This window comes from Callospermophilus lateralis, chromosome 1, assembly GCF_048772815.1.
Source record: "Callospermophilus lateralis isolate mCalLat2 chromosome 1, mCalLat2.hap1, whole genome shotgun sequence".
Lineage (NCBI taxonomy): Eukaryota > Metazoa > Chordata > Mammalia > Rodentia > Sciuridae > Callospermophilus > Callospermophilus lateralis.
The window spans coordinates 147,941,691-147,966,958 of record NC_135305.1 but is presented as its reverse complement, the minus strand read 5'-3'; the positions used below and the strand labels follow the sequence as shown (position 1 = coordinate 147,966,958).

General features: G+C 51.3%; 1 protein-coding gene across 1 annotated transcript in view; it reads left to right on the top strand.

The window, feature by feature from the left end:
• Window positions 1-25,268, top strand: part of Ccdc60 (coiled-coil domain containing 60) — an 80,663-nt gene that overhangs the window by 35,427 nt on the left and 19,968 nt on the right. The window contains exons 3-6 of the mRNA XM_077110160.1: window positions 2,819-2,989; window positions 7,884-7,985; window positions 12,381-12,488; window positions 21,908-21,998. Of these exons, the coding sequence (XP_076966275.1) occupies window positions 2,819-2,989; window positions 7,884-7,985; window positions 12,381-12,488; window positions 21,908-21,998 (472 nt within the window). The remainder of the gene's footprint in view (window positions 1-2,818; window positions 2,990-7,883; window positions 7,986-12,380; window positions 12,489-21,907; window positions 21,999-25,268) is intronic.

Below are 25,268 nucleotides of genomic sequence, written 5' to 3'. Positions count from 1 at the left end.
AAACACACAATGGTACCAGTGAAATTCAGTTGGTGCTCTTTGCGCTTAGAGATGTATTTTGGAAATATATCTTGTCTCGTGCTTTAAAAAAAAAAAAAAAAAAAGAAGGGCGGGGGGTGCTCTTTCATTTGCCTTGACAATTTTCTTATATATGACTCTTGTGATCACATAAAGCCAAACCTATAGGTGGAATGCATTGGATAAGGTATTCCTGGAACTCCTTCCCATGAAAAACCCAGCCCCTCTGCACACTCTTGCACTCACAGTCAAAAGGGAACTTGCAACAATGTATTCAGAGAATGCTGGGCCTGGGGGCGGAGCTCCCCAGCAGAGCTCTGGCTGAGCTTGTGCAAGGTGCTGGGCTGGATCCCCAGAGCTGTGAGAAGAAAAAGGCGGGGGATGTCACTCCACTACTGTTTTTTGTCTCAGCCCCTGACCCCCCACCCTGAAAGTTTTTCCATTTTGCAAGCCATTGCAAGGTCTTCCAGACCCTCCGACTTATGCTCCTGTGCTTTATTGGCTACCATCTCAAGGACTGAGTTGTGCAGACAGGGTACCAGGAGGGACAAGTGAGTTGGGACACACAGAGGTGACCACAGCAAAGATGGTGGCAGCAATTGTAAAAAGGTGATTGGAAGACAGGGGCTCATCTGAGAGAGGTGCGTGGCCAAAGCAGAGAAGTAAGGTAACTGCAGTCGTAATGACAGAGACGCCAGTTCAGGAAGAATTGATTATGGAACCTCACAGGATGTTGGGGTGTCGTTACTAGCTTAGAAAGCCGTCAGATGTTGGCGGCTTCCTGGCAGCCCCCAAATCCAGGCTCACTTAAGAAATGAAGGCTGTAACCTCGCCACTCCCCTGCTCTCCCGGACTCCAGCTTCTTAAAGATATTTGTGATTGGCTTAACTCACTTAGCATGATATTCTCAACTCCACCCATGTACTGGCAAATACCATAATTTCATTCTTCTTTAAGGCTGAGTAATATTCCATTGTGTATACTCCACAGTTTCTTTATCCGTTCACCCATTGAAGGTCACCTACATTGGTTCCATGATTTAGCTATTGTGAATTGAGCTGCTATAAACACTGATGTGGCTGCATCCCTGTAGATGCTGATGTTAAGTCCCTTGGGTATAGACGGAGGAGAGGGATAGCTAGGTCAAAGGAATTGGAGAGTATCATGCTAAGCGAAATAAGCCAATCCCAAAACACCAAAGGCCGGATGTTTTCTCTGAGATGCAGATGCTAATTCACAGTAAGGGGAGCACTAGGGAAGAGTAGAGTTACCTTAGATTAGGTAGAGGGGAGTGAAGGGAGGGGACATGGGGATAGGAAGGACAGTAGATTATATGACGGCAGGACTGATGTGTCTCTACAGCATGTACAATCAGAAAACGGAGAAATGATACCCCATCTATATATGATATATCAAATTGCATAAATGCATTCTGCTATCAAGTATAACTAATTAAAACAAATTTTAAAAGATTAAAAAAGAAGAAAAGAAAGGTATTTGTGGTTCCCTGACCAGGCTGTCTAAAGATCCACGTCTTGGCCGTTAGCCCTCCTGATCTGTCCACTGGTGTGACATTTTCTTGGTGGCACTCCTACTTAACCCAAATGTCACCTTCTCCAGGAAGCCTCCCGTGATTTCCCTGGGTTCCTCTAGCCCTGTGGCACGTCAGGTGTGGAGTGTACCTCTGTGAGTGTTCCTTCTCCATTACACGGGGTACTCTCTGGCGACCAATGCCTTCTTCCTTTGGGCAGTCCCAGCCCCCTGCACTGGAACCTGGAATTGGTGTTCAGCCAAGACCAACAGAGAAGTGAGTGAGTGGGAAGTCAGCGCTCAGCTACCACCTGTACACTATGATTGGAAAACGCCGGCCGAGCATCCAGGCTGGCTCCCAGCATCTCCCCCGTGGTCATTTACAGGAGCCCCTGCTAAGGAAATGCCCCTAGTAACACCCCAACTCCTCCTAGCAATAAGCAGGGGTCAGTTAATCAGAGTCCAGCCGTGACAGCCGACTGAGAACTTCCCCATCAAAACTGAGCGCAGAGAGAGACCCGGAGAGAGGATGAGGCTACTCTCAAAGCAGGAAAGAAAACATCCCTGTCTCCAGGAGGAAGTTTCCACCCACCCAGTTTCCAATTTGCCTGAATAAGCTGGTCCCCCGCCCCAGGACTGTCATCACTGACGGCCCAGGTCTCTCTCCCCCGCTGCCATGGACTCCAGACAGCCCGTGCATCTTAAACAGTCAGCACAGCATCTAGCACACATCGGTTGTTTATTAGGAAGTTGGAGAACAACAAATGAAATTGAACTTCAGAACCAACATTTATATCTAGGAAATATGGTAGTGACTTTTGGGTTTTGGTTCCCCTCCCCTCCCCCTACCCCAGTGCTAGGAATCAACCGAGGGCCTCAGGCACACTAGGCAAGCGCTCCGTCACTCAGATCAGATACATCCCCTTAGCTACAGGGTCTCACTGAGTTGCCGAGGCTGGCCTCCAACTTGCAATCCTCCTTCCTCAGCCTCCAGAGTAGCTGGGATGGAAGGTGGCCATCAAGGAAAAGCCCCTCTTCACCCTCTCCCATGCACCATGGTGTCTAATCCTGTGGCCTGCAGATGGTCACACTGATTTCATGGCACCTAGCAGGGTGCCCGGCACACAGTAGCCACTCCATATCCGAATTGCAGATATTCAACTTCTCTCCTCCTCTCCGTCTCTCTCTCTCTCTCCCCCCTCTCTCCGTCCATCTGTCTGCGTCTGTTTCTCTCTTTCTGCCTCCGTCTCTCCCTCCCGTGTCTCCGCAGCTCCCTGATCCAGGCGGTGAAGATGGGCCGCGGCTACTTCACCATCCTGAGGGAGGAGAGCAACTTTAAGAAGGAGCAGCTGCAACTCCAGAAGCTGGAGGAGGAAGAGATAAATAAATTCCAGCCGGCCAAGAAGTTCTCCGAGATCCAGTTAGGGGACTCGTTGTTGGTGTAAGTGGACGGGGAGCTGAGGGGCTGGTGGGCCTCCCCCCGCCATGGGCGCCATCTGGCCTTCTGGTCTACCGAGGAATATCTCCTCCTACAAACTTCTATCCCATGAAGCAGGAATCCCTGGCCCTACTCCAGCCAGGCAGATGAGACTTTCCCCAAGGTCCTCAGTTAGAAAGCAGCCCGATGCCCAAACTCCGTGGCACCCAAATCCACGGGCTGCACCAACCGTCCTGGACAAAATTCTGAGATTCTGAGCTTGTGTGGGCCCAAGGAAATCTACAGCAGGGACAGGGCAGAGGTGCCAGAGTGGGCAGAGGTGAAACACGCCCTAGAGATGGCCTGTGGCTGCGTCCAGTACCCCGTGGCCACAGCCGTCCCAACCCTGGCCACCTACCAGACTACCCGGAGGGGTCTGTAAGACACCAACGCCCAGGGTACCTTCCGGGCCGGTTACACGGTATGCTTCTCTTATTTTTAAAATAAAGTTTAAAATGTCTGTTTTAAAGTTCTCCTACTTTTTAAAGTTCCCTTGGGAAATGCCAATGGGAAGCCATGGTTGAGCCCCATTGTGCCAGGGGCCACCTTCAGGAATCCAAAAGGCCAGGGCATTAGCTCAAGAGGACAGGGGAGCAGACACCCCCTTTTCTATGAACCGTTGCAAAAATTCTGTTTTCCAGACAGTTAAAAAAATAGGAATGTGCACTTTCTAAAAACTTTTCAGCAGAATCCTATGTGAGCTCTGTCTGGCTTCTTTTGCTTCAGACAGTGGGTTTGAGGTTCGTCCTAGACAGAAATCAGGGTGGTTGGTGGCAGCAGACAGAGAGGCTCAAGAGACTGCCTATTAGATACGGGGTCTCCTTTGGTGGCCCTGAAAAAGGTTGGGGACTAGATAGAGACAGTGGTTCCTCGGCACGGTGAATGCGTGTGATAAATGCTACAGAAACCAAGCGTGGCTCCACGTTCTCCAGTTTTGCTCCAAACATCTCTACTTCACGGTCAGCCGTCTGCCACTTTTAAGATTTTTTTTTTTTCTATTTTGTCCAGCGATTTTGTTTTGTTTTGTTTTTGTCTAAATAGGCTGACATTTGAGCCTTCATTTATTGACTCATGTATTTTTTCTAAGACAGAAAAACCATGTCTGGCTGACAATCCCTCATCTGTGCCTCTTAAGGAGTGGCCACCCGGGAAGGAGCCTCTGTCCCTTGAGCAGGGGGCATCTGGATGAATCTGATCCGTTCAACACACAGGAAGAGCAAATGGAGTCAGCAGGGAGGGAGACATCCAGAGGACGGGCCAGGGGTGCAGCCCACCGAGACAAGAAAGAGGAGGGAGCCTTCCCCGGGAGGAAACAGGCATATCTAAGATGTGCAGGAGGTTTTGCCTCAAGGTGTGAAAACCGAACCCATTTCCGTGTCCCTCGGGGGGTTCCCTCGGTGCATCCAGTTGTGGAGCAGGTTCAAAGTCAGTTTGGAGCAGGCAAGAGAGGCTGTCTGGACGCAGATCTACCCTCACTGCACAATCAACCACTGCGTGTTGAAGGACCGCTGTGCGCACAAGCCCCTCTGGGGGCACGCAGAGGTACCCAGAGCATTAAGAGCGCCCCTACCCCACCCTCAACCACAGCGAAGTGCCTGGGGGGGAACGAGCCGAAGTGCCTCAAGTACACCCAGCCCCTCAAGTAGAGGATGTAAAAAGGAAATCTAGAGGGGAAAAAATCCCAGGAGGCCCTTCCATACTGAACAGAAGCTTGCTGAGTGACACAAAGCTCGATTAGAAGCTCCATCCATGTCCCCACAAGCCCACCAGACGGCCCTGGAGCCAGCACATCTGCTTGGGATGGTCCAGGTTGGAGAAGGAGCGTGCAACTCTGTCCCCTTTTCAAAAAAAAATCTGTTTAATGTTTTGATTGACACCTAGTCATCGTACACGCATGTGGGGCACGGGGCGATGTCTCCATGCACAACGCGCGCCCCTTGCAAGGTTCAGATCAGGGTGACCCGCCTATGCATCCCTTCAAACATGGATCGTTTCTTTGTGTCAGGAAACATTCAAAACTCGCTTTAGCTGAGCTCAGATGGACCAGTAACTGCTGTCAACCGCAGTCACCCCACCGTGCAAGAGTTGGAAATGATTCCCGTCTAACCGCACCCGTACGCCAACGGTGTCTTGTGCCAGGCGTTAGAAAGGTGACCTGCAAAGCCAGAGCCATTGTGTGGTACAGAGAAGGCCACTCCATGGGCCCAGAGCCTCCCATTTTCTCCAGAGGGGTCCCTAGAGCTCAGCCGAAATGCTGCCCTCCAGCCTGAGCCCCGGGGCTCTGGTACAGTCTGGGACTCCTGGCGATGGAGCCAGCTGGCCGGCTTTCCCTGGAAGGATCTAGAAGGAATGAACTCGTGGCTCTTTATTCCAGGAGTCGTGGTCAGAGGAACAGGCCAGGCAGCTCCGGGCAGGGGCAGGAGCCCGGCTGCTAAAGAGGCTCCCCTGCCTGTTTAAGTGGTTGCCTGTTTGGACGGAGTGCTTAATCCGCGGTCACAGAACGCAGTTCTCCCTTCTCCCCTCCGTGTTTCAGCGAGCGAGACACGGTGTGTTTAAAGTTTAATACGTTTAAACATGCATGAGATGGCTTGTCTCGCAGACGTTGGTCTGGTCATATCTTATCGGGTAGATTCCATGCGCTGTACAAGGTTGGTTATTAAAATAAAATTGTAAGCCATTAAGGCACGGTAGCCATCAAATGCGTGAGCGGGGACCTGTTATGAAATGGGATTAGGAGATGGCATGCACCAAGACAGGGGAACTGTGAGGAGCACAAACCTTGGAGCCAGTCGGGACTTGAATCCGAGTCCTTACTTCTGCTATACAACTGTTCAACTGCGGAAAAACACCTGCACCTCTCTGAGCCTCCTTTTTCCCTTTGCGCATTTGAATGGTACCAAACCTCCAAGCTTGTTAGGAGGATTAAATGAAGTGGTACTTAGCACAGGGCCCAGCTTCTAAGACACCCTGGGTGTAATCATCACCTATTAATTATGCAATAAAGTGAACTTGATCTCCCTGGGCCTCAATCACCTCAAATCCTCCCACCTGTGCCTCAAAACCTTAAATTCCAGGAAGGCTCTAGGAAGTACCCCACATTTAAATAGCTGTGTTGCTATAAATAGGATTCTAAGCACAACAGTATCCAAAAAAATACAAGCATTCATTTGGGAGACTTTTTTTTTTTTTTTAAACCAAGCATTTGATCTCGCGCCTCATGAAAGCAAAAGGGATTATTTTCGGTGTCCCCTCAGGATCTGAGACCAGAGAAGAAGTTCTTTTTTAGACAAAAGTTTTTAAGTCTGACAAAGTACACAGGGAAAAAAGAAAATCAAGCCTGTTCCGGAAGGTTCTTGTCTTCCAGCATTATTTCCCAACGCGTTCAATGACCTCATTTTTTTCAGTCTCAGATTCTGCTGAAATGGTGGCGGGGGGTGGAGATGAGTGGAATTTGTTCTATCGTTGTCGTTTACAAAGACCAAAACCAGAGATGAAGGAGTACAAACACGGGGTTAATTCCTACGTATTCTAATCCGCCGGGAGACCAGAATGAGCCCGTAAGATGGGGCAAGTTAACGTGTTTGCTTGTAGGTTTTCTTTCTTCAGCTCCAGCATCGAATAATCAATAAAAGAGGAAATGGGGGAAACCAACATTTAGGTCCTTTTTGTTAACTCTGTGACCCAGGATTAATCTCGAATTCCCAGGAGGACAGTCAGCTCCTCACTCGTGTGCCAGTCTCGCCTCCCCTGGCCCCTTCTGTCACCGTAACACCCTCAATGGCTAATGTTTCTCAACAGAAAAGGACGAAAGTTGCCCTCTCCACGGCCTCCTGCTTTCCTACTCACCATACGCCTTCTACCACAGGATCTTTGCACATGCTGTTTCTTCCACATAGAAGGCCTTTCCCTCCTTCATCTGCCTAGTTGATTCCCATTCAACCTTCAGATTGAAGCTCAGTCTTTACTCTTATTCCTGTAACGGTTGCCATGAACAGTTGCTCCAAAACGTATTAGCTCAAGACAACAAACTCTTCGTTCACAAATCTGCAGTTGGAAGGGCAGGACTGTCTCTGTTTCGAACAGGAAGGCAGGAGCTGGAGAAGCTCAAAGGATTCATTTCCAAGACCGCTCACTCTCATGGGTGGCTGGGAGCCGGGAGCTGAGAGCCGAGTCCCTCCCACTCTGGGCCTCTTTGCAGGCTGCCAGCTTCCTCCCGCTAGGCGGGAGCATCCCAGGACATGCAGGGGAGAGCCGGCCAGCGCCTGGGGCCTGGCATGACGTCACTTCTGACACGGGCTATTGGGTCAGCCAGTCTAAGGGCCCCAATCCAAGGGGGAAGTAGATGTCAACCCGTCTGTCACTTGCAAGGGTACCGAGGAATTTGGGAACGTGTCCTGAAATCATCACGACTTTCTCAGCCTCAAGGAAGAATTCCCAGCTTCCTCCTCAGTCAAAGCACACGGATCCCAAGGGTGGGTTTGGAGGTGCCTATCTACCCCGCTGGGGTCGGTCTCATTCATTGCTACGTCCGCTGTCCCCGGCACAAAGAAGATGGTCACTAACGATTGGGTAGAAGTGAGCGGATCCAGGAACCATCAGCTGTTTCATAGAAAAGGTCCTTAGACGGTGGCTCAGAGACCACAGGGCCTTCCAGGACAGGGTGGGTGTTTATCCTGGTGATTCTCTTTGCTCCACAAGGGTGGGGAGTTTGGGGCACTGTGTCCCCAGACTTCTCCTATGACCTTGACCCTATTCCTGGGGCTGGTATTGTTGCCTGGTACGTAATAGTTCCTGGTAATCTAAGAGAGAGAGGCGTCGAAAGCTGCTACTCACGGCTCTCTTTCTGCTTTTCCTCCAGCATCTACGAGGATGAGAAGAAGTCGGGGACCAACATCATCTTCCGCCCGTTCACCCCCATGCGCAGCTGCCTCTTCCTGCCCTCGCTGCCCGAGGCTCACGTGTAAGCAGCCTCACCCGGCTCCCCGGCCTCGCCATCGGAAATGACCCGGGGCACTGGCATGGGGGGAACCCTTGAGCTACACATTCCCTTGTCCTCTTGAAAGGGACATGGAGCTTGCCGCTGACAGCATGAAAAATGCCAGAAAGCAAGCCAGGCGTGGTGGCCCACACCTGTCATCCCAGCCGCTCTTGGAGGCTAAGGCAGGAGAATCGCAAGTTCTAAGCCGACCTCAGCAAAAGCGAGGCCCTAAGCAACTCAGTGAGGCCCTGTCTCTAAATAAAATACAAAATAGGGCTGGGGGTGGGGCTCAGGGGTCGAGTGCCCCTGAGGCTGGCCAGCTCTGCCAAAGGTACTCTTGCTTTCTAACACCAGGACATCCCCGTCCCCTGTGTGTCCCCCAGAGAGTCACAAGTCCAAACTCTCCTTTTGCACTGGCTGCTCGTTTCAACTGGCAGCGCTTTGTCAGGGAGGTAGCAGCCTCTGGTGGCCCCTCCACCTTGGCACTGTCCACGCCTGAGGACCCAGAATTCTTGGTCGTGAAAGGCCGGCAGGTCACTGTAGGATGGCTAGTCGCCTCCGTGGCCTCTACCCCTAGATGCCGGGAGTTCTTCCCCAGCCTGTGATGACCAGAAACGTCTCCAGACAGCCAAAAGTCCCCGTGGGTGGGAAATGACCCGCTCCCCTCCATCCCACCTTGAGAACGACTGTCAGAAACTACTGAGTTGGTTTAAGAACTTTAGTGCGACAGATTTATGTATTAGACCTCCACGACACTTCCGGCAATATTGGCCACTACTGACCACTCTCTAGGCATTCATCACCTCATTCAAAACTCTTAGCATCCCATTGGGTAGGTGTCTTATTATCCCTACTCTGAAGAGGAGAAAGCAGACGCTCAGAGAGGTCTATTCACCTGCCCAGGCTCACACAGCTCAGGGTCTCCCTGTACTGGGGCTCGGAGCCAGCCGGTCTGGCCTGAGAGCCCGGGTTCTCGTCACCACATGCTACACGGAAAGAGCGTCCCTAGGCCTGGCCTTGGAGGTGCTCATGGTATATTTGGAGAGCCAAGTCCTCTGCCCTTGTAGAGTCAAATAATGCGAGAGTGAGATCATAGGACAGATGGCAGACGGGTGAATGGTCAGCAAGAGTACTGACTTACCTCGTGGGTGGACGTGCAAACGTCACCAACACCATGGTCACCCTGGTCACCACCATCAGCGTACACTGGCCACATCCTCATCCGTCCCTAACAGTCGGGCCCGTGATGAGCCCCAGCCCCACCCCACTTTCCTCCTACCTCCCTCGGATTGATTTTACCTTTGATCTCATTTTGGTGCTAGGGATTGGACCCCGGGTGCTTTATCACTGAGCCACATCAGCTTTGATTTTGAGACAGGGTCTTGCTGAGTCCCTTAGGGCCTTGATAAGTTGCTGAGGCTAGTCTCAAACTTGCAATCCTCCTGCCTCAGCCTCCCGAGTCACTGGGATTACTGGCATGAGCCACCACACCCGGCTTGACTGGCTTCTCTTTAGACCCAGTCATTCAGGGTCTTCCAACTGGCAGCCGAAGCCTGATGCTCTTAAATCATCTCCTTCATATCCCTCGGAAACACTGGGGCTGTCCCTGCGTCTCTCATGGACAAGCCCTCTGAAGACAGATGTCACTTGCCTCTGGGGATATTGAGGGATATCAGGAAAGTACCTAATCCCCCCACCCCCGGCCACCACCACTCACTCTATTCATTTGGTCTGACCACACCGAAGCTTAAATCAGCCATGAAATGACTAGAGGTAGTTTCTTGCCCTTCTTCCTTCAATGCCCATTGGGGAAACTGAAACAGAGAGGGCCCAGAACTTGCCAAAGGTTGCACAGCAGGAATCTCGATCCTGTAGCTCCTAAGTCGGCTCTTTACACCAGGTGAATCAGATATGCTATCATTAATGGCATCCCAGTGGAAGTTGTTACTGTCATGCTCTTCAAGGGCCAGACGATAAATGATCTTATGCTTTGTAGACCAGAGGGGGCTGTGGGTTCTAGGATCCTTCCTTTTCTTCTCTAAAATAACGAGGCTGCCCCTCCCCCACGGCCCTCTGTGGTCAACGGTGCAGCAAAAGCCAAGACCAGAACTCGCATCCAGAGGTGCCCTCGGCCACCAGCACGGGATGCTCGGGATGGCCTTGGACTCACAAGCCACCAACGTCAGCACCGTGGTGAAGAGCACCAAATTGGGAGCCAGAGGCCCGGGCTCCAGTTCCAGCTCTGCCCAGGTGCTGGCTTTTGTGACCTTGGACAAGTTGCCTGGGTCCCTGGGCCTCTGTTTCCCCAGCTGCAAAATGGGGCTGACCCCGAGGCCTCCCCCACGGGGACTCATGAGGACGAAATTGGCTTCTGGGTGTCGAGCACAGAAAACAGGGTCGGACACAAAGTAAACGCTCTTTGCCAAGTGTTCACCGCTGTTCTGAGGGGGCTCTTGTGACGATGTCCTGTCTCAGTGGTTCTTGGCCACCCCAAGTTATCAGCTTCAGGAAAACGTCAGATCTGGACCAGTCCGTCCCCACCATCCTCCGTTCAGTAACCAGAAACACACTGAGCCCACTCTGCCCAGCACCGGGAGCCCCGGGCTGGGCAGGGCTCTGTGGTTTGCAGGTCCGTGGACTGGCGGGGCGAAAAAACTAGTTATCATAGAGCGAGGACCCAAAGGGTAGGGACAGAGGGACCCACTGAAGACATGGGGATGCTTTAGAAAGTCCTTGGAGAGAGCCTAACCCAGGCCTGGAGATATCAAGGAGGGCTTCCCGGTGGAGGTGAGGTATGAGCTGAAGCCCCGTCACTGAAAGGCAGAGAAGGGAAACATGCGCCAGGAGCAGAGAACAGGGCTCCGTGTCACCTTGTCCCTTGAGGTTCCGCCTCCTCCCAGGACGCCGGCCAGACCCACTCTAAGGACTTTGTTTTAACTGAGTGGCCTCTTCAAAGGCCCTGCCTCCAAGTTCCATCCCAGCCAGGGGCACTGGAGTGAGGGCTTCCACATACAGAGATGGGGGGCCACGATGGAGCCACGACGGGTGGTTTAGGGGGCTCAGAGGGGCTCAGCAGGGGAAGGTGGGGACCAGGTCTGCACCCACGCCCGTCCCCTGCAGAAGGGACTCAGCTCACGGGCCCACATCCCCATCACACCCGTGACCAAGCAGAGCCGTCTCCACAGTGGAGCCCCTGCCCACCCACTGCCCACTGCTGTGTTCTTGGAGCGTTAGCCCAGGAGGGATGCAGTCTCAGGAAAGGCAGTTACAGGGCTTGGTCCTGGAGGCCTGTGCTGTGCTAGTGGGAGGGAAGTCGGTCGTGGAAGGCGAGGACAGCTGAGTCCCAGAAAGACACAGGCAGCCTGTTAACCCTTCCCGACCGCCACGGCGGCTTCACCCCAGGAGAGCGAGGCCTCCGCGAGAGGCAGGGCTCAGGCCCGGGACAGCACAGAATCCGGGAGGAATCAGACCAATCCTCTCTACTCGCAGCTGTGTGACCTCAGGTAACTCACTTCACCTCTCTGAGCCTCAGTTTCCCCTTCTCCAAAACAGTAATGGATCATGACTCACACCTCCGCAGATTTGGGGGAGAAATAAATGACGTGGGAAAAAGTAGCTGGCTCACTGTAGATGTTTATATGACATGCCCCCCACCTTCAGAAAAGGTAGCTAGGACCTATTTTAAATAGTGTTTCAGTTGCGTTTTCAGGTATCACGCTCAGTGAGCTTTTCTTCAATATCAAGCTGCATCTTCAGACAAAGGACTCCACATTTAAGGACCCCCCTGGGTCCCCCTTTGATTAAGAAGAAAAAAGTAGTGACTGCACTAGTTCCTTGGTTTCCAGGCTACCTGTCACCAGACTTCCTTATTGTCCTTTGATCGGATAAACAGCCAGGTGCTTGGTCATTAATTCCCTCGGTTCCCTCATTTGCCAGAGTCGAGACTCCAGCTCGGGACACGCCCCTTGTCTCCCCGCACCACACACTAACCCCCACTGCTGGCCCAGGATCATCTCGCTTCGAATCATGGCTCTGCTCCCTGCTGGCCCGGTGATGGGCAGACCTTCCTAACCTCTCTGAGTCACAGATTCCCCGTCTCCAGAATGGGGCTGATGACAGGATGTGTGCCCAATCCACATGCCCCGTGCCTGTAATCCCAGCCATTCAGGAGGCTGAGGCAGGAGGCTGGCAAGTTGGAGACCGGCCTCGACATCTGAGCAAGGCCCTAAGCAACTTCGAGAGACCCTGTCTCCAAATGGAAAATAAAATGGGCTGGGGAGGTGGGTTCAATCACCAGTACCCAAAAAAAAAACAGGCTTTTCCCGTGAAGATTGTCGTAACGGGATCCCCCTGTGTCCCCTCCCCGTGTCTTTGCAGCGAGCCCCTGTTCCGCCAGCTCTGCGCCCTTCACTGGCTTTTGGAGTCCCTGACCATCGACCACACCCACCACACCATGAAGTCGGTGACCACCTGCTGGAATTTCAAGTAGGCATCTGCGCCTCCACCCTGCCCCGCGCTAGCTCCAGCCCGGGCAGCGGGGGAAGGGCTGCCCTCCGCTCCTCCCTCCCATTCGTCCTTCCCGGTGACCAGGTGACCAGGTTGCTTTAGGGGCTCCATATGTTCTGAGGGATCCAAACAGGGCAGGGCAGAAGCAGCTCACAGAGACCCAATTGGGTGCAGACCCTTGCAGCCTAGCAACATCACACGGGTGGCTTGAAATCAGCCCGTCACAGTGGGAGAACTTACACCACAGAAATTGGCAGATCCTCAGCCGGACTGCTCTCCAGCCCTCCTGGGGACGGCGTCTCCTCCTTACCATTTTTTAGTTTTTCTCTTTTCTCTTCTTCTCCCTCCTTCTCCGGGTCCCTTTTCTTCTTCCCTTATCTCCCTGTCCTTGATTTGCTCCTTCATCTCAAGGAGCTGCTTGGTCTGGCTGCGCTGTCTTTTCAATGTGTTCTGGGCGCTGTTTCACCACTTGGACCCAAGGATGTCTGGACTTGAGATGCGGCTCCCTGGGGCAGCTGGGGTTTGCCCAGGCAGAAGCTTCCAGAACACTTTGTCCAGGCCAAGAAAAGGGTCAGGAGCATCACCTCCAGGGGACAGGGCTCATGCCCAAGCTTTGAGGCCACGGTAGCAAGCATCACACGGGGCATGCAAGGTGGAACAAGAAATAGGAACGGACGAGGCTTATTCATTAAGAAATCAAATTGTCTGTAAAAAAAAATGGGACACAAAATAATAATAAGGAACCCAGTCTTGAGGAACAGGATTTGTCCTGTGAAAACCACAGGCTGAGTTTAATAAACCCCATCCCCAGTGCTAAGGGTCTCTCCTCCACCTTCATGGGCCCGGAGCCTCCAGAAGCCCTGCCTCCCGGGAAAGTTCAGTTTTCTTCTCTTCCAAATATTGAGTCCTCATTAACTCCTTCCTCCAGGACATGGGCCACCCGTCCCTCCTAGTCCCCAGTTCACCTCTTGCACCAGGACCCGGATAAACTAGCCTCAAATGCGATCACCAATATGGATTCTGCATCTATCAACATATTAGTAACTATTGTCATCTTTTTTTGATGCAGTGGCTTACAAACTATTTTTTAAGCAGTAATAGTTTACTTTTTTCTTTTTAACATCAAAATCCCTGTAATGTAAACCAGATTGTTCCAAATGGACTTTCTTCAGGAAGGAAGAGATTTAAGGGCTGAGAGACCCAGGGCCCCACGCCCACCCTGGCCCCTCAGTTATTTACAAAATATCTTTTATGATTCCCAGAATTTGTTTGAAACCCACAGCCTTCAAACATTCATCATGCATTATTCATTTTTCTTCAAAACCAAACTGTCCAAGTTATGAGTGAATGCAATTTACTCATAGAAATTTTTCAAAAAAAAATTTATAAGCATATAAAGTATAAAAGCTTTTATTCCCTCCTTAGAGAAAAACTCCTTTTAAAGGTTTAAGGTGTGCCATTCCAAATCGCTTTAATGCCTTCTTCACCTTATAAAAATACACACATACTTTTTTTTTTTTTTTTTTTTTTCTGGTACAGGGGACTGAACCCAGGGACACTCTACCACTGAGCTACATCCCCAGACCTTTTTACTTTGTATTTTGAGACAAGGTCTCACCATGTGGCTGAGGCTGGCCTCAACTTGCAAACCTCCTCCTGCCTCAGCCTCCCTAGTCACTGGGATTATTACAGGCTTGCACCACTGTGCCTGGCTCACAGATATTTTTAATGGAAAATGGTTTAAAATGTTGTTCTCTACCTGATTCCCCACCCTCGCCTTTTACAGGGACTCATGATGGCACCTACCCATCTTCCGCTTTCTGTTCATATTGAAAGGCACACACACTGGGGCATTCTGTTGTGTGGATGGAACATAATTCAGATAAGCATATCTTCATTGACAGACACGGAGGCTGTTCTCAAATTTTTGACATTCCAAGTGGCTCTTCACAGAACATTCTTACACATATCTTTCTTGCCCAGTTGTGAATATTTCTTTTGATTGGATTCTGAGAAATGGGAATCGCTAGGTCAAAGCAACATGTACATATTTTTTTTTTTCCATCGTCGGTTGCTTAGATTCTAAGAAAAAAGCCCCTGAGCCTGGGGACTACTGCATTGCATTTCATCTCCCCGACCCAGCCACCAACAGCAACCTTGCCTCCGACGTGTACACACCCACCCTCCCTCACAGAGGGGAGAGCATCATGTAGGATGTGGACGGAGGAAAGAGAAACAGCCATCTTTATTTTCTTTACTTTAAAAAAAAAAAAAAACGTGCTCAGAACGTAACCAAAAAAAAAAAAAAAATTGTTGATGGCAGTAAAAAGACACATTGGTCTCATTGAGTATCGAACGTTCCGCCATGATTGATAAGGGCAGGGGTCTAAGGTTGCCCAGCTCTCTAAAAGCAGAATCAGAATGATTCAGACAGACCCAAGAGAATACTGCAGTTCAAGAGATTGCCTTTGGCAGGGAGAGCATCTTGGGGGTCTTGTTTTTCTCTAGTAGACCATTTCCTCCTGGTGGGGACTTTTGACACGGGCCCCGGGAATTGATGGTAAATGTTTAACAGGCAGTTATTCAGGGCCTGGAGAGACGCGGTTTGTAGTAAGGCCAATGTCCCTGGTGTAAATACCCCGCCGAGGCTGATTTCAAGATGGCCAGCTTGGAGCTGGGAAGAGTTGCACCTGGGTTCTCACTGGTCCATGTGAGCCAACTCCAGGACCCCAGGGTCTGTTTAAATGACAGCTGTGGGAGACAAAAATTCCTGGTTATGGATGCCTTTGGGACTTCAGGCTAGAAAAGAAACTTCTGAGCAGAATTTTAGCAGCAGATGAGATCCGTGGTCACTGGGTCACTGGGCAAACACACGAGGCCCACCAAAAATATCTAACTCCAAAGAGAAACACCTCAGGGAACGACCCCAAGAAGAAACCCCAGGTCCCCAGTTCTGGTGAATGCTCATCCGAATTTCCATCAGCCGAGAGCCAGCCCCTCCTGGTGTTAATTCTGAGACCCAGACCCTGACCCTGCCAGCCCCCGTGGATTTTCTGAAGGGAAATATCCATCCCCGGTGACCCGTGGCTCCCAGAGCATCATGACATCTGCATACCAAGTCCCCCTCTTTATGGATTTGATAGCAGGAATGTGGGGGTGCTTCAATACCTCCGCGAGGGTTTGGCACACACAGCGAGATTTGACCAAGGGGCAGCTAGAATGCTTCAAGGGGGACCATCAGCATTCACAGCACGAGGATCTCATAGCTGGATGGACTGATGGCTGGTCAAGTGAACGGGCAGACAACAGATTTTAGGATTAGCTGCATCTGAGTCTCTGTTTTACTTAGGAGGGGGGAAATCTTCTCAATTCCCAATTTCCTCCTACAGCAATTCAAACATAGCACCACATCTCAGCACCCTTATTAATCCTACTGCTCGTAAGAGAGTTTGTTTCTATTGGTCAGACGATAGGGTTCAGACCAAGAAGAGAAACCAGCCTTCCATACTGTGACAATCATCCTTCTGCAAGAGGTACACACCTCTTTTTAGACAAAGTCACACCTGATTATTTTTGTATGAAGGTCCATAGTCTTTCTGTCCTTGGGGCCAACTATGTTTCAGAAGTCTGACTTTTTTTTTTCCTAGTTTAAAAAGGAAGTATGAGGTATCTACCATATAGAACGTCACACTCCCAAGGAGGCCCGGGGCAGCGCAGAAATGAGTCTGCAGGAAACAAAAAAAAATGAATATTTATCCTAAGTTCCTAAATAAAGGTCAACTCCTTTCAGGTCACATTTTGCTGCCAAATAAGTTATTAAAATCTTGTTATTCAATCTTTGGGGGGTGGTTTGAAATAGAGGTTTTAGACCTGAATTGACAGTATTCTTATTAGAGAATATCTTGGCTGAGCTCAGTAGTACACATCTGTCTTCCCAGTGGCTCGGAGGCTGAGGCAGGAGGATCGTGAGCTCAAAGCCAGCCTCAGCAACTCAGCAAGGCTCTAAGCAACTCAGGGAAACCCTGTCTCCAAGTAAAACACAAAAAGTGCTGGGGATATAGCTCTGTGGTTAAGCACCCCTGGGTTCAATCCCTGGTACCAAAAAAAAAAAAAAAAAAAAAAAAAGACTATCTTTCCAAGGGACTAAGCCTGAGTAGAACTTTCTGGAGGAGCAGGTGAGCAAACATGGCAGTGCCCTCTCCGGCCACATCCCTTCTGCCATCTTCCCTAGTCACCTTGGGGAAAAGTAGGGGAGACCTTGCAAAAGAAGGGAGAGAATCAAGAGTCACCAGTTTACCCTCCAGGTGGGGGACACCACACAGAGCTGTCCCCACAGACCTGTGCTGTCCCCTGGAGCCAAGTAAGCAGCTCAGACGTCTAGGTCTCATTGCCTCTGATTGCCCCAGACAGACCCCTCTGCCCTCTGCACCCACTCTTCACTGGGGGTTTGGGGGATAAAGATTCTGATCCAGCAAGTTGGGGCCTGAGAACCTGCATTCTAGCAAACTCTCAGCAATCCTAACTTTTATGGAAGGAGTCTAGGCACGAAGAACACCCCCTTCCTTATAAAAAATATAGATGGCTCAAAAAGAACTCACACTTTGGTGGCTCAATACGAACCCCTAAATCCAACCACTATTTCATAACGGAAATAGCCGGAGCACAGAATCGGGCACTGCTCGGGCTCTACAACCTCATCTGAGCCCCATTCCACCGGGCCAGTGCAGACACGGAGGCCCAGAGGATGGGAGTCATCTTCCTCAAGCGGCAGAGCTAGCCCAAGAGAAGTCGGGATCTGAACCCAGCTAGAGAGCTTGGGTGCTCAACCATTGAGGATTATTTCCAGTGTCTGTAGCCGAAGCCCAAAGTCTCCAGTTAATTTAGAGAATCATCTGGTGCCCTCCCTCAAGGAAAAAAAAAAAGACAGATCATCTCACTACAAAGTGGCACATTAAAAAGGGACCCACTTATCAAGGTGATCTAGGCATCATTTTCTTTCTTAAAAGGTTGAAAGTATTATTCTGCACATACGGCTTTGCCACTCCGGGCTTCCTGTTTAACTTAACACAGGAGGAGCATCCCTTCGCAGCTGCACCTCTGGAGCTGATGGGTTAAGAATATACAGAAATATGTTCACCAATTCTCCAAGTTTGGAAGTTTTTCCAAAATTTTCCCTTTCCTGCAACAGGGCAGCCTCCTTGACCAGCGCACCCAGTGGCACTTCTTATTGAAATGGCTTATATTTAAAGGGGCCTGCCCTTCGTCCTGTTGCCCCACCCCCACCCCCACCCAAGAATATGTCACTGTCCTCCAGCTCTGCCTTTTGCTGGTGGCACACTGCTGGGAAGGCTGCAGTGCAGATAACAGCCCAAGTCCTGCTCTCAGGAGCTTCCCTCCCGAGAAGACAACAGATAATCAACATGTCACAGTCAAGATAATTTGAGATAGCTCTAAGTGTCTGAGGAAATGAATGGGTGATGGGATATAGTGGCAGGGCCTGGGGCTGTGCTTTGAAGTTGGAAAGGCTGGCTCAGGAAGTGACAGGTTAGGGAGTTCTTGATTTCCCCTGCTCCGAGCTTTGTGTGGCTGCAATCCCGTCGCTCTGGTACCCCAGCAGACATCGGGGAGCGGGAGCAGGCGGCAGGATGATCAGATGGTCTCCTCCCTCCTGAGGCAGGGCGGGGCCGTCTGGCCTTGGGGATCCCAAGGGATCCGCCTCTGCCCACCCCCAGGTACAGAATCTGCCATTCCTGCCCTCAGCCCTGGTCAGGTGGACCCATGCTAAACCGGTCAACTGACTTTCCACCCCGAGGCACAGGTTTTCAGCCCCAGTGTGAGTCAGAAAGTGAGAGTGGAGCGGTGGAGACAATTGCAGGTTGCCACTGTAAACGGACATCTTCAAATGACGGCCAGGGACAAGACACCATCAAAAGAGAGGAGACCGTTCTCAACGCCCTTTTCCCTTGATTTCTGGCCAACAGGATCCCCCAGAAACCTTCCAAAGGGGGAAATAATGGTCTGAAAATCACAGCTACTTCTCCCCCATGGAGCTGCCCTGGGGCCTCGTCCCCACCATCTGCTCCTCCTGAAAGTCACAGTAAAATCTCTGATGTAGCCAGGCACAATGGCACACGCCTGTCATCTGAGTGGCTCCCTGGAGGCTGAGGCAGGAGGATGGCGAGTTCAAAGCCAGCATCCTCAAAAGTGAAGCCCTAAGTAACTCCGTGAGACCCTGTCTCTAAATAAAACACAAAATAGGGCTGGAGATGTGCCCAGTGGTCAAGTGCCCCCAAGTTCAATCCCTGGTACCCCCCCCTATAAAAAAACATCTCTTCTGTGAAAAGCACACCATCGCTGTGGGTAGGCGAACGGTACCTGGTTCTCTGTACAAGGCACCCACCGGCTCTTAACGAGCCCCACTTCTTTTCCTCTGCACAGGAATCATTTGCATAGCTCATATTATCTCCCCATTTTACAGACGGGGCTCAGAGAGGCTACAGAACTTCCCACAAAGTCGTGCATTCAGGAAGCAGTGGGCAGCGGGACTCTGGAACAGCGGGTCTACCCACTGAGATCACCCTCTTCTGGTTCTGATGCTCAGGGGGACTGGCCCGGGGCATTGGGAGCATCAATTAGGGGATCTTGATTAAACTGCAGTAACATGCAACCCCCAGATCTCAGCGGCTTCATGCCACAGAAGCTCCTTTCTTGCTGCCCTGATGCGTCCCGCTCTCTGCTCATTACCGCCAGGCGGGGGAGCAGGGCTGACAGAAGCGCCATCTCAGCACCAGCTCCCGCCAGATGACTCCAGGATGGCCTGTAAAGCCTCCGCCCAAGGCTCCCCTCGCTCGCTCGCTGGCTCACGCTCATGTATTTTTGAACAAAGCCAGTCGCCCCTGACTTGAGGGAGCAGGGAAGCGGGTGGACTGCACTAATGATCTCGCCACCAGGCCACTGGGGGAGGACCTGCAGCTGGCCCTGCCCTTCCCCACCAGGTGTACGGTGGCCATCGCTGCCCCCTGTGGCTTTGTCCTGTCCTCCCACCTATCCATCTCCCCGTTTGGTTTATTTGCTACTGAAAATGAAACATCAGAGAGACCGATTCTGTCCAACCAGGGCTTTTCGGTGTGGGTGGCTTTGCCGTGCCAGGGCTCGGGGGGCGTTTGAAGGTCTGCGGGAGACTCACTGCGTTTTTTTAGCTCATTTAACGTGGCCCCTTGAAGTGGCAATAGATCTCAGGTCGTCTTGGAAGTCAGCATTGGCGGAAAACTTCCCTCTTCCCGATTGGGCCTGAATCTTTCAGATTTTTTGAAAGCCTGGCTGGGGCCAGATTTAATTTTAAAAGGGGAAGGGGGTTGCTTTTGAACTTGGAGAAAAAAAAGCTGGCAACTCAACAGGGGCCGCCGAAGCAGAGAGAAAAGCAGAAGGCCCTGTGGTCCTGAAAGAAGACCTCCGGCGCAGAAGCCAGGGGCTCCCCGTTGGTGCGCCTCAAACCAGACTTCAAAAGCGCCCCGAGCTCCAAGATTGTTTCTAGGGCTGAAGGACTGCCCGTTCTTCCTCTGGCCGGATTTTAAATATTCCCTAATTTGATTACTCTGGGGGTGGGGGGAGGCTGGCAGAACCAACTTAAATGAGCTTCTCTGTTAATTATTCAGGGGGCTTTGTGTTGTGTCTTACAAAAAGCTTGGAGACCCAAACTCACCCCCGACCTCCCCAGCCTGACTTCTTCTACCCGGACCTGTGTGCATCTCGTGTCCCGTGGTTGTGAGCCGGTGTCTGTCCAACAGGTCCGTGCTGGTGAGGACAGACGGTCCCCTTAAGAGTCCCTGGATGCTACCCAGGCCCCCCATCTTAAGTTGGGTCTATCTTGATCATCTTTTGCCTCTGGAGAGCTGAGCACTGGGACCGGCCACCAGCACTGGGCAGCCCCTCCCCACGAGCCCAGACCCTCACGTCCCCCAGGCCCTGCTCCAGGTTAGAAGAAAGCCGGACAAAGGGCAAAAGGATCCCAGGCCTCTAAAATCCTTTCTGCAGAGAAAAAGGGATGAGAGAGAGAGAGAGAGAGAGAGAGAGAGAGAGAGAGAGAGAGAGAGAAAGGTGGGGGTTGGGAGGATGGCTGATGGATGGGCCAATCAACCAATCTACAGACACACAAGACATCAGACCCTGCGACCCCCCTACCTTGCCTATCAATAGAGACCCCCTGCCCCATAACCACAAGCCCAAAGTCTAACGAGACTCCGAACCACTGTTTCCCTAACTCATTTGGCAGCAAAATCTGACCTGAACCAAATTGACGAGGTGCCACAACCTGATGCTGTTTAAAGTCTTTATTTAACTGATATAAATATCCATGTATTTTGTTAAAGAAACATGAACGCGTTCGATTATAAAGCGTTGCCGGGACCCCATTGGGGGGATCATGGTCACACACAACAGAGGCAGCATATTTTCTTCCAAAAATGCCTGAATTATAAGAATTTAGCGGCAAAACAAGCTCTTCAGGTCTCAGGTAAGGGTTGACGGGCACGTCACCAACGGAGCCTGCTGGGGCTTCAGTCCCCTCTCCAGGGAGTGACCAGCCAGGCTCTGGGCCCCTCAATCCAGGCCACTTGGGAAGCTGAGACGGGAGGATCACAAGTCCAAGGCCAGCCTCCTGGGTAGAGTGACACTGGGTTAAGTCCCCAGTACCACCACCAACAACACAACACCAATAATAATACAAAATTGCAACATAAACTTAGGTACAGGGTCCTTGGAGAAGGCACCCCTAGAGGGAAGGTCCTGAGGCTTTGTAAATCTGCATCTGGGTGAGTGTGGGAGCCCCCCACCCCGAGTTTTGTTTTCTCATCTGCAAAATGGGACCATAATGACAGCATCACAGGATCTCAGCGACCGAGGGGATTCTGCAAGGACACAGAAACGTCTTGAAAATAGCCTCCAACAGAACTTGGGCTTCAATAAGTCTTGAACCAGTGACTGTCACTGTGCAAACCCCTCCCCCGGCTACCCCAGCCCCATCGGGTGATATTCTCTGTGTTGCTCCAAAGTGCCCCGGAGGCAGGGACCCTGAAGTCCTAGAACATGCAAAACATTCACAAAGGAACATGCTTCCCACCTCATCTGAGACTTGTCCTGGAGTCCCAGAGCACACGGATGTGAGACCCACACAGAGACAGCCCGCCTCCTTCAGCCCGGGCCAGGGCCAGTGGTCCCCCCTGGCCTCCAGGTTGCAAAGACTCAGCTGCAGAGCATCAGGGCAGGTGTGGGGGTGGGGATCTGATCCGAGGCCAGCCACCATCCATCCCCTGGTTCTTACGTTTCAAAAAAAGAAAAGAAAACTTGTAATAAACAAAGTCTGTGCAAACAGAGAACTCATTAAGCTGTTTCTCACTCAGGGACCCCGGGGGAAGCAAGAGCTCGATAAAGAAAATCAATAAGGACAAGTCCATGGCTCAGAGGTGGGAGCACTTCGTGGCCACACCAAAGGTAACCAGCTGCGGGCCGCCCTGCCCGGTGGCTACCAGCCCCCGGCCTGGGCAGGGGCGGATCTTGCCCATCTTTCCTCTAATGCAAACTTTTTTTTTTTTTTTCCTTGTTGGCTTTTGGAGTGAAAGGAAGTCAGAGACCACAGGCTGTTGGATGGTTCTTATAAATTTTAATTAAAATGGTTATCTGGGGATTATAGGAAAAATGACATTGGGCTGGACGCTGCTTGAGAGGGGGTGCTGAGCGGCTGTTCAATAAGATGTCACCAGGAGGAAATGGACTCATCTCACTCCACCTCCTAAATCAATAACCCTCACTCTCCTCTCTCTCTCTCTCTCTCTCTCTCTCTCCCTGTCTCTGTCTCTCTCCCTCTCTCTCTCTGCTGAGTGCTTCGACAGACAAGATTCCCTACAAATTAGAATGTGTGCTCATTGTTAAGAAAATATCTCAACCCCAAGCTACTCCTCACCCCAAAACTGCCTGGTTCATCTACTAAATAAACAAGCCTCCCAACACTGCCCGAGGCAGGAGGCGATATTTCAGGAAGCGAAGACTCTAGTGTTGGCTGAGCCTGTCTGTCCCTCACCCATAAAATGGACATAGTGCTGGTCCCTGCCTACCTCACAGTTGTGGTGAAGAACACAAAGACACCATCTGCAAACTCACTTTGAAACTGCGGAAAGGCTGAGCCTGCTTAGCAGGTTTTAGAGGCCGTTTTTCCATCAATGTACTCATAAGGAGGCCAGTTCTATGCGAAGGAAGTTCTTTACTTGAATTATTCAACTCTGCCTTCTTAATAACCCCACGGGACACTATTCTTATCCTCTGGTGGGAGAGGAGGAAGTTGGAGTTCAGAGAGGTTAAGTAAGTTGCATGAGGTCACACAGCTGGGTGGTGGCAGAGGCAGGGGTTCATCTTGGGTCTGTCTATTTATTAAACCTTGAGCTCTTCCACTGCACGTTCCCCTCCACAGACCATTTGCACCATTTTCCTGCTCTTTTTGTCAGACCGCTCCTAGATCTGAGAAGCAAGAGCTTTTGTCTCTATCTCAGAAAGTTGCTATGGAGATATTGTGCACATCCATCTCCAGAGATGCACAGACAGAGCAGCAGGAGCTGCAAACCCTGACGAATGTCCTTCAGGAATATTCACGAGTAGAACTGGAGGAGGGGGGAGTGAATTGCAAGAGCCGAACTCTTACAAAATTAAATTTCCCAGCAAGCCTGTGTGGGGTCCCACCCCGGACGGTAGTGTGGTCCACTCTGGGGGCGTGAGAGCACTGGATGGGATGAAGGACGCCTGGTTCAGTCACGGTGACTCCATTCACTATGTGACCTCGTCCCCTCTCCTGATCTCAGTTTCTCTGCCAATAAAGGATGGAGCATTTGGAAATCCCACCGCCCTTGATATCTCTCTGGAACCGTGTAGACCTCGACAGGGCCCTAGCTGTGTTCCAAAGGGCCAAGAAAATTGTGCAGATGGAAGAATCAGCCCGGGTGGGACACAGTAGGGAGGGGTGAGGTCTGTGGCTTCTCTTTAGCCAAGAAAGCTAGAGAAAAGCCCCTCTGCTCAGCGCCAGCTCATTTTGTCACATGAGAATAAAAACTCAGGCCTTGTCTTTTCCAAGAGAGAAAAAAAAAACCACTTAGGTTTTTTTGTAAAAATCTCCTAATGTGTAAAAATCCAGGCTGATTAAATATGTCTCCCTGGGAGCCACAGTTTGCAACCCCTGCTTCTTAGAAAGTCTAAGGAACCATTCAGGGATTCTGCTACCAAAAGTCAGTCCCTACTGATGTGGTTACCATTGCCCCTGAGTGAAATAGAAAAAAAAATAGAGAAGCATTTGAGGATTGAAGTCAACGCAGGGGAAGTCCGTTCAATAAAGGGCAAGCAAGACGCTGAAGCTGCCTGTCACATCTCCCCCCACCCCACCCCACATTTTTATTTTTCCACCACTCTCGATGAATCAGAAGTGTCAGCCCTTCACTGTGGAATTTCCTGGCTGGGGTGGTTAATTGAATTTTAATTACTGGCAACTTTGAGGAGCACTAGATGAAATCCCAGCTCGGAGAAGATGCACACAAAACTGTGGCTAGGGAAGGCCCTCCTGAGGTCCTCCCAGTTCCACCTCTGGTGTTTTGTAAGTGCCTTTGGCTCTGAGCTCAGGGCTCACTGCAAGATTCCAAGATGCCCCCGCGACCGTCTGTCCAGGCTCCAAATCTGACATTGAGAAGAAGGGTCCGGTTTCCAGCCCCAGGAATCTGTACTGTGGCAGAGAGAACAGAGGCGACCTGTGTGTGCCACCCCTGAGCTCTGACACCATCTCTCCCCTGGGTGGCCGGCAGGAGAGGGGCTGTCACAAAGTCAGGGCAGAGCGAGCCTTGTTCCCAGCTCCTAATTAATCAAAGGAGAGGACATGCCAACTCTTGGTATTTGCTTTGACTTTTATCACAGGCGCTTTGCAACCCCTTGGAGGTCTGGCTAAGCCCAGTTCAAACTCCAATCCTCCCCCCAATCTGTCACATTCTGAAGCATGCTGCCATTTGGGTAGAATGTCACTGAAGAGCCACGCCCAGGAAGAGCTCACACGATAGCCTTCCCCCCACCTTCTTCTCCCCCTTCCCCGACCTTCTCCTTCCCCTGTGCAACCAAGAAATCCCTCCCCTCTCCTACTGCAGGGAAGTTCCACCCACATTCAGGGCCCCTTGAGGCAGCCAATCAAAATACGACTTCTCCTGGGAGTAGGGGCGCACTCCCTAACCCCAGAGATTCAGGAGGCCGAGGCAGGAGGATCACAAGTTCGAGGCCAGTCTCAGCAACTTAGCGAGACCCCATGTCCAAATAAAAAATGAAAAGGACTGGGGATGGGGCTCAGTGGCCAAGCGCCCCTGGGTTCAATCCCCAGCACAATTGCGTGTGAGTGCGTGTCTTCTGATCACATGCCACGGACTCCTGAAATGAACCTGCTGGATACAATTCTCTCCACCCTATCCTGTGTATTTTCACTACATATTAAATCGAGGTGTGCTCTACACACCTGTAGCCCGTTCTCTCTAATCTCTTCCCTTACAAAAGTCTCCCTTCCCCTCACAAGCTTCTCTGTCTGCCTCTTGATCCCTTCAACGCCTTCCCACCCCCGCGGTTTTTCTCCCCCAAGAACGCCACCCACCAGACATACCTGCCTCCCCCGCTCCACCTCCTAAACACCAGGCCCAGAAGGTTCTCAGCTTCTTTGGAAAACACCACTGAACACAAATCTTCACCCTCGGG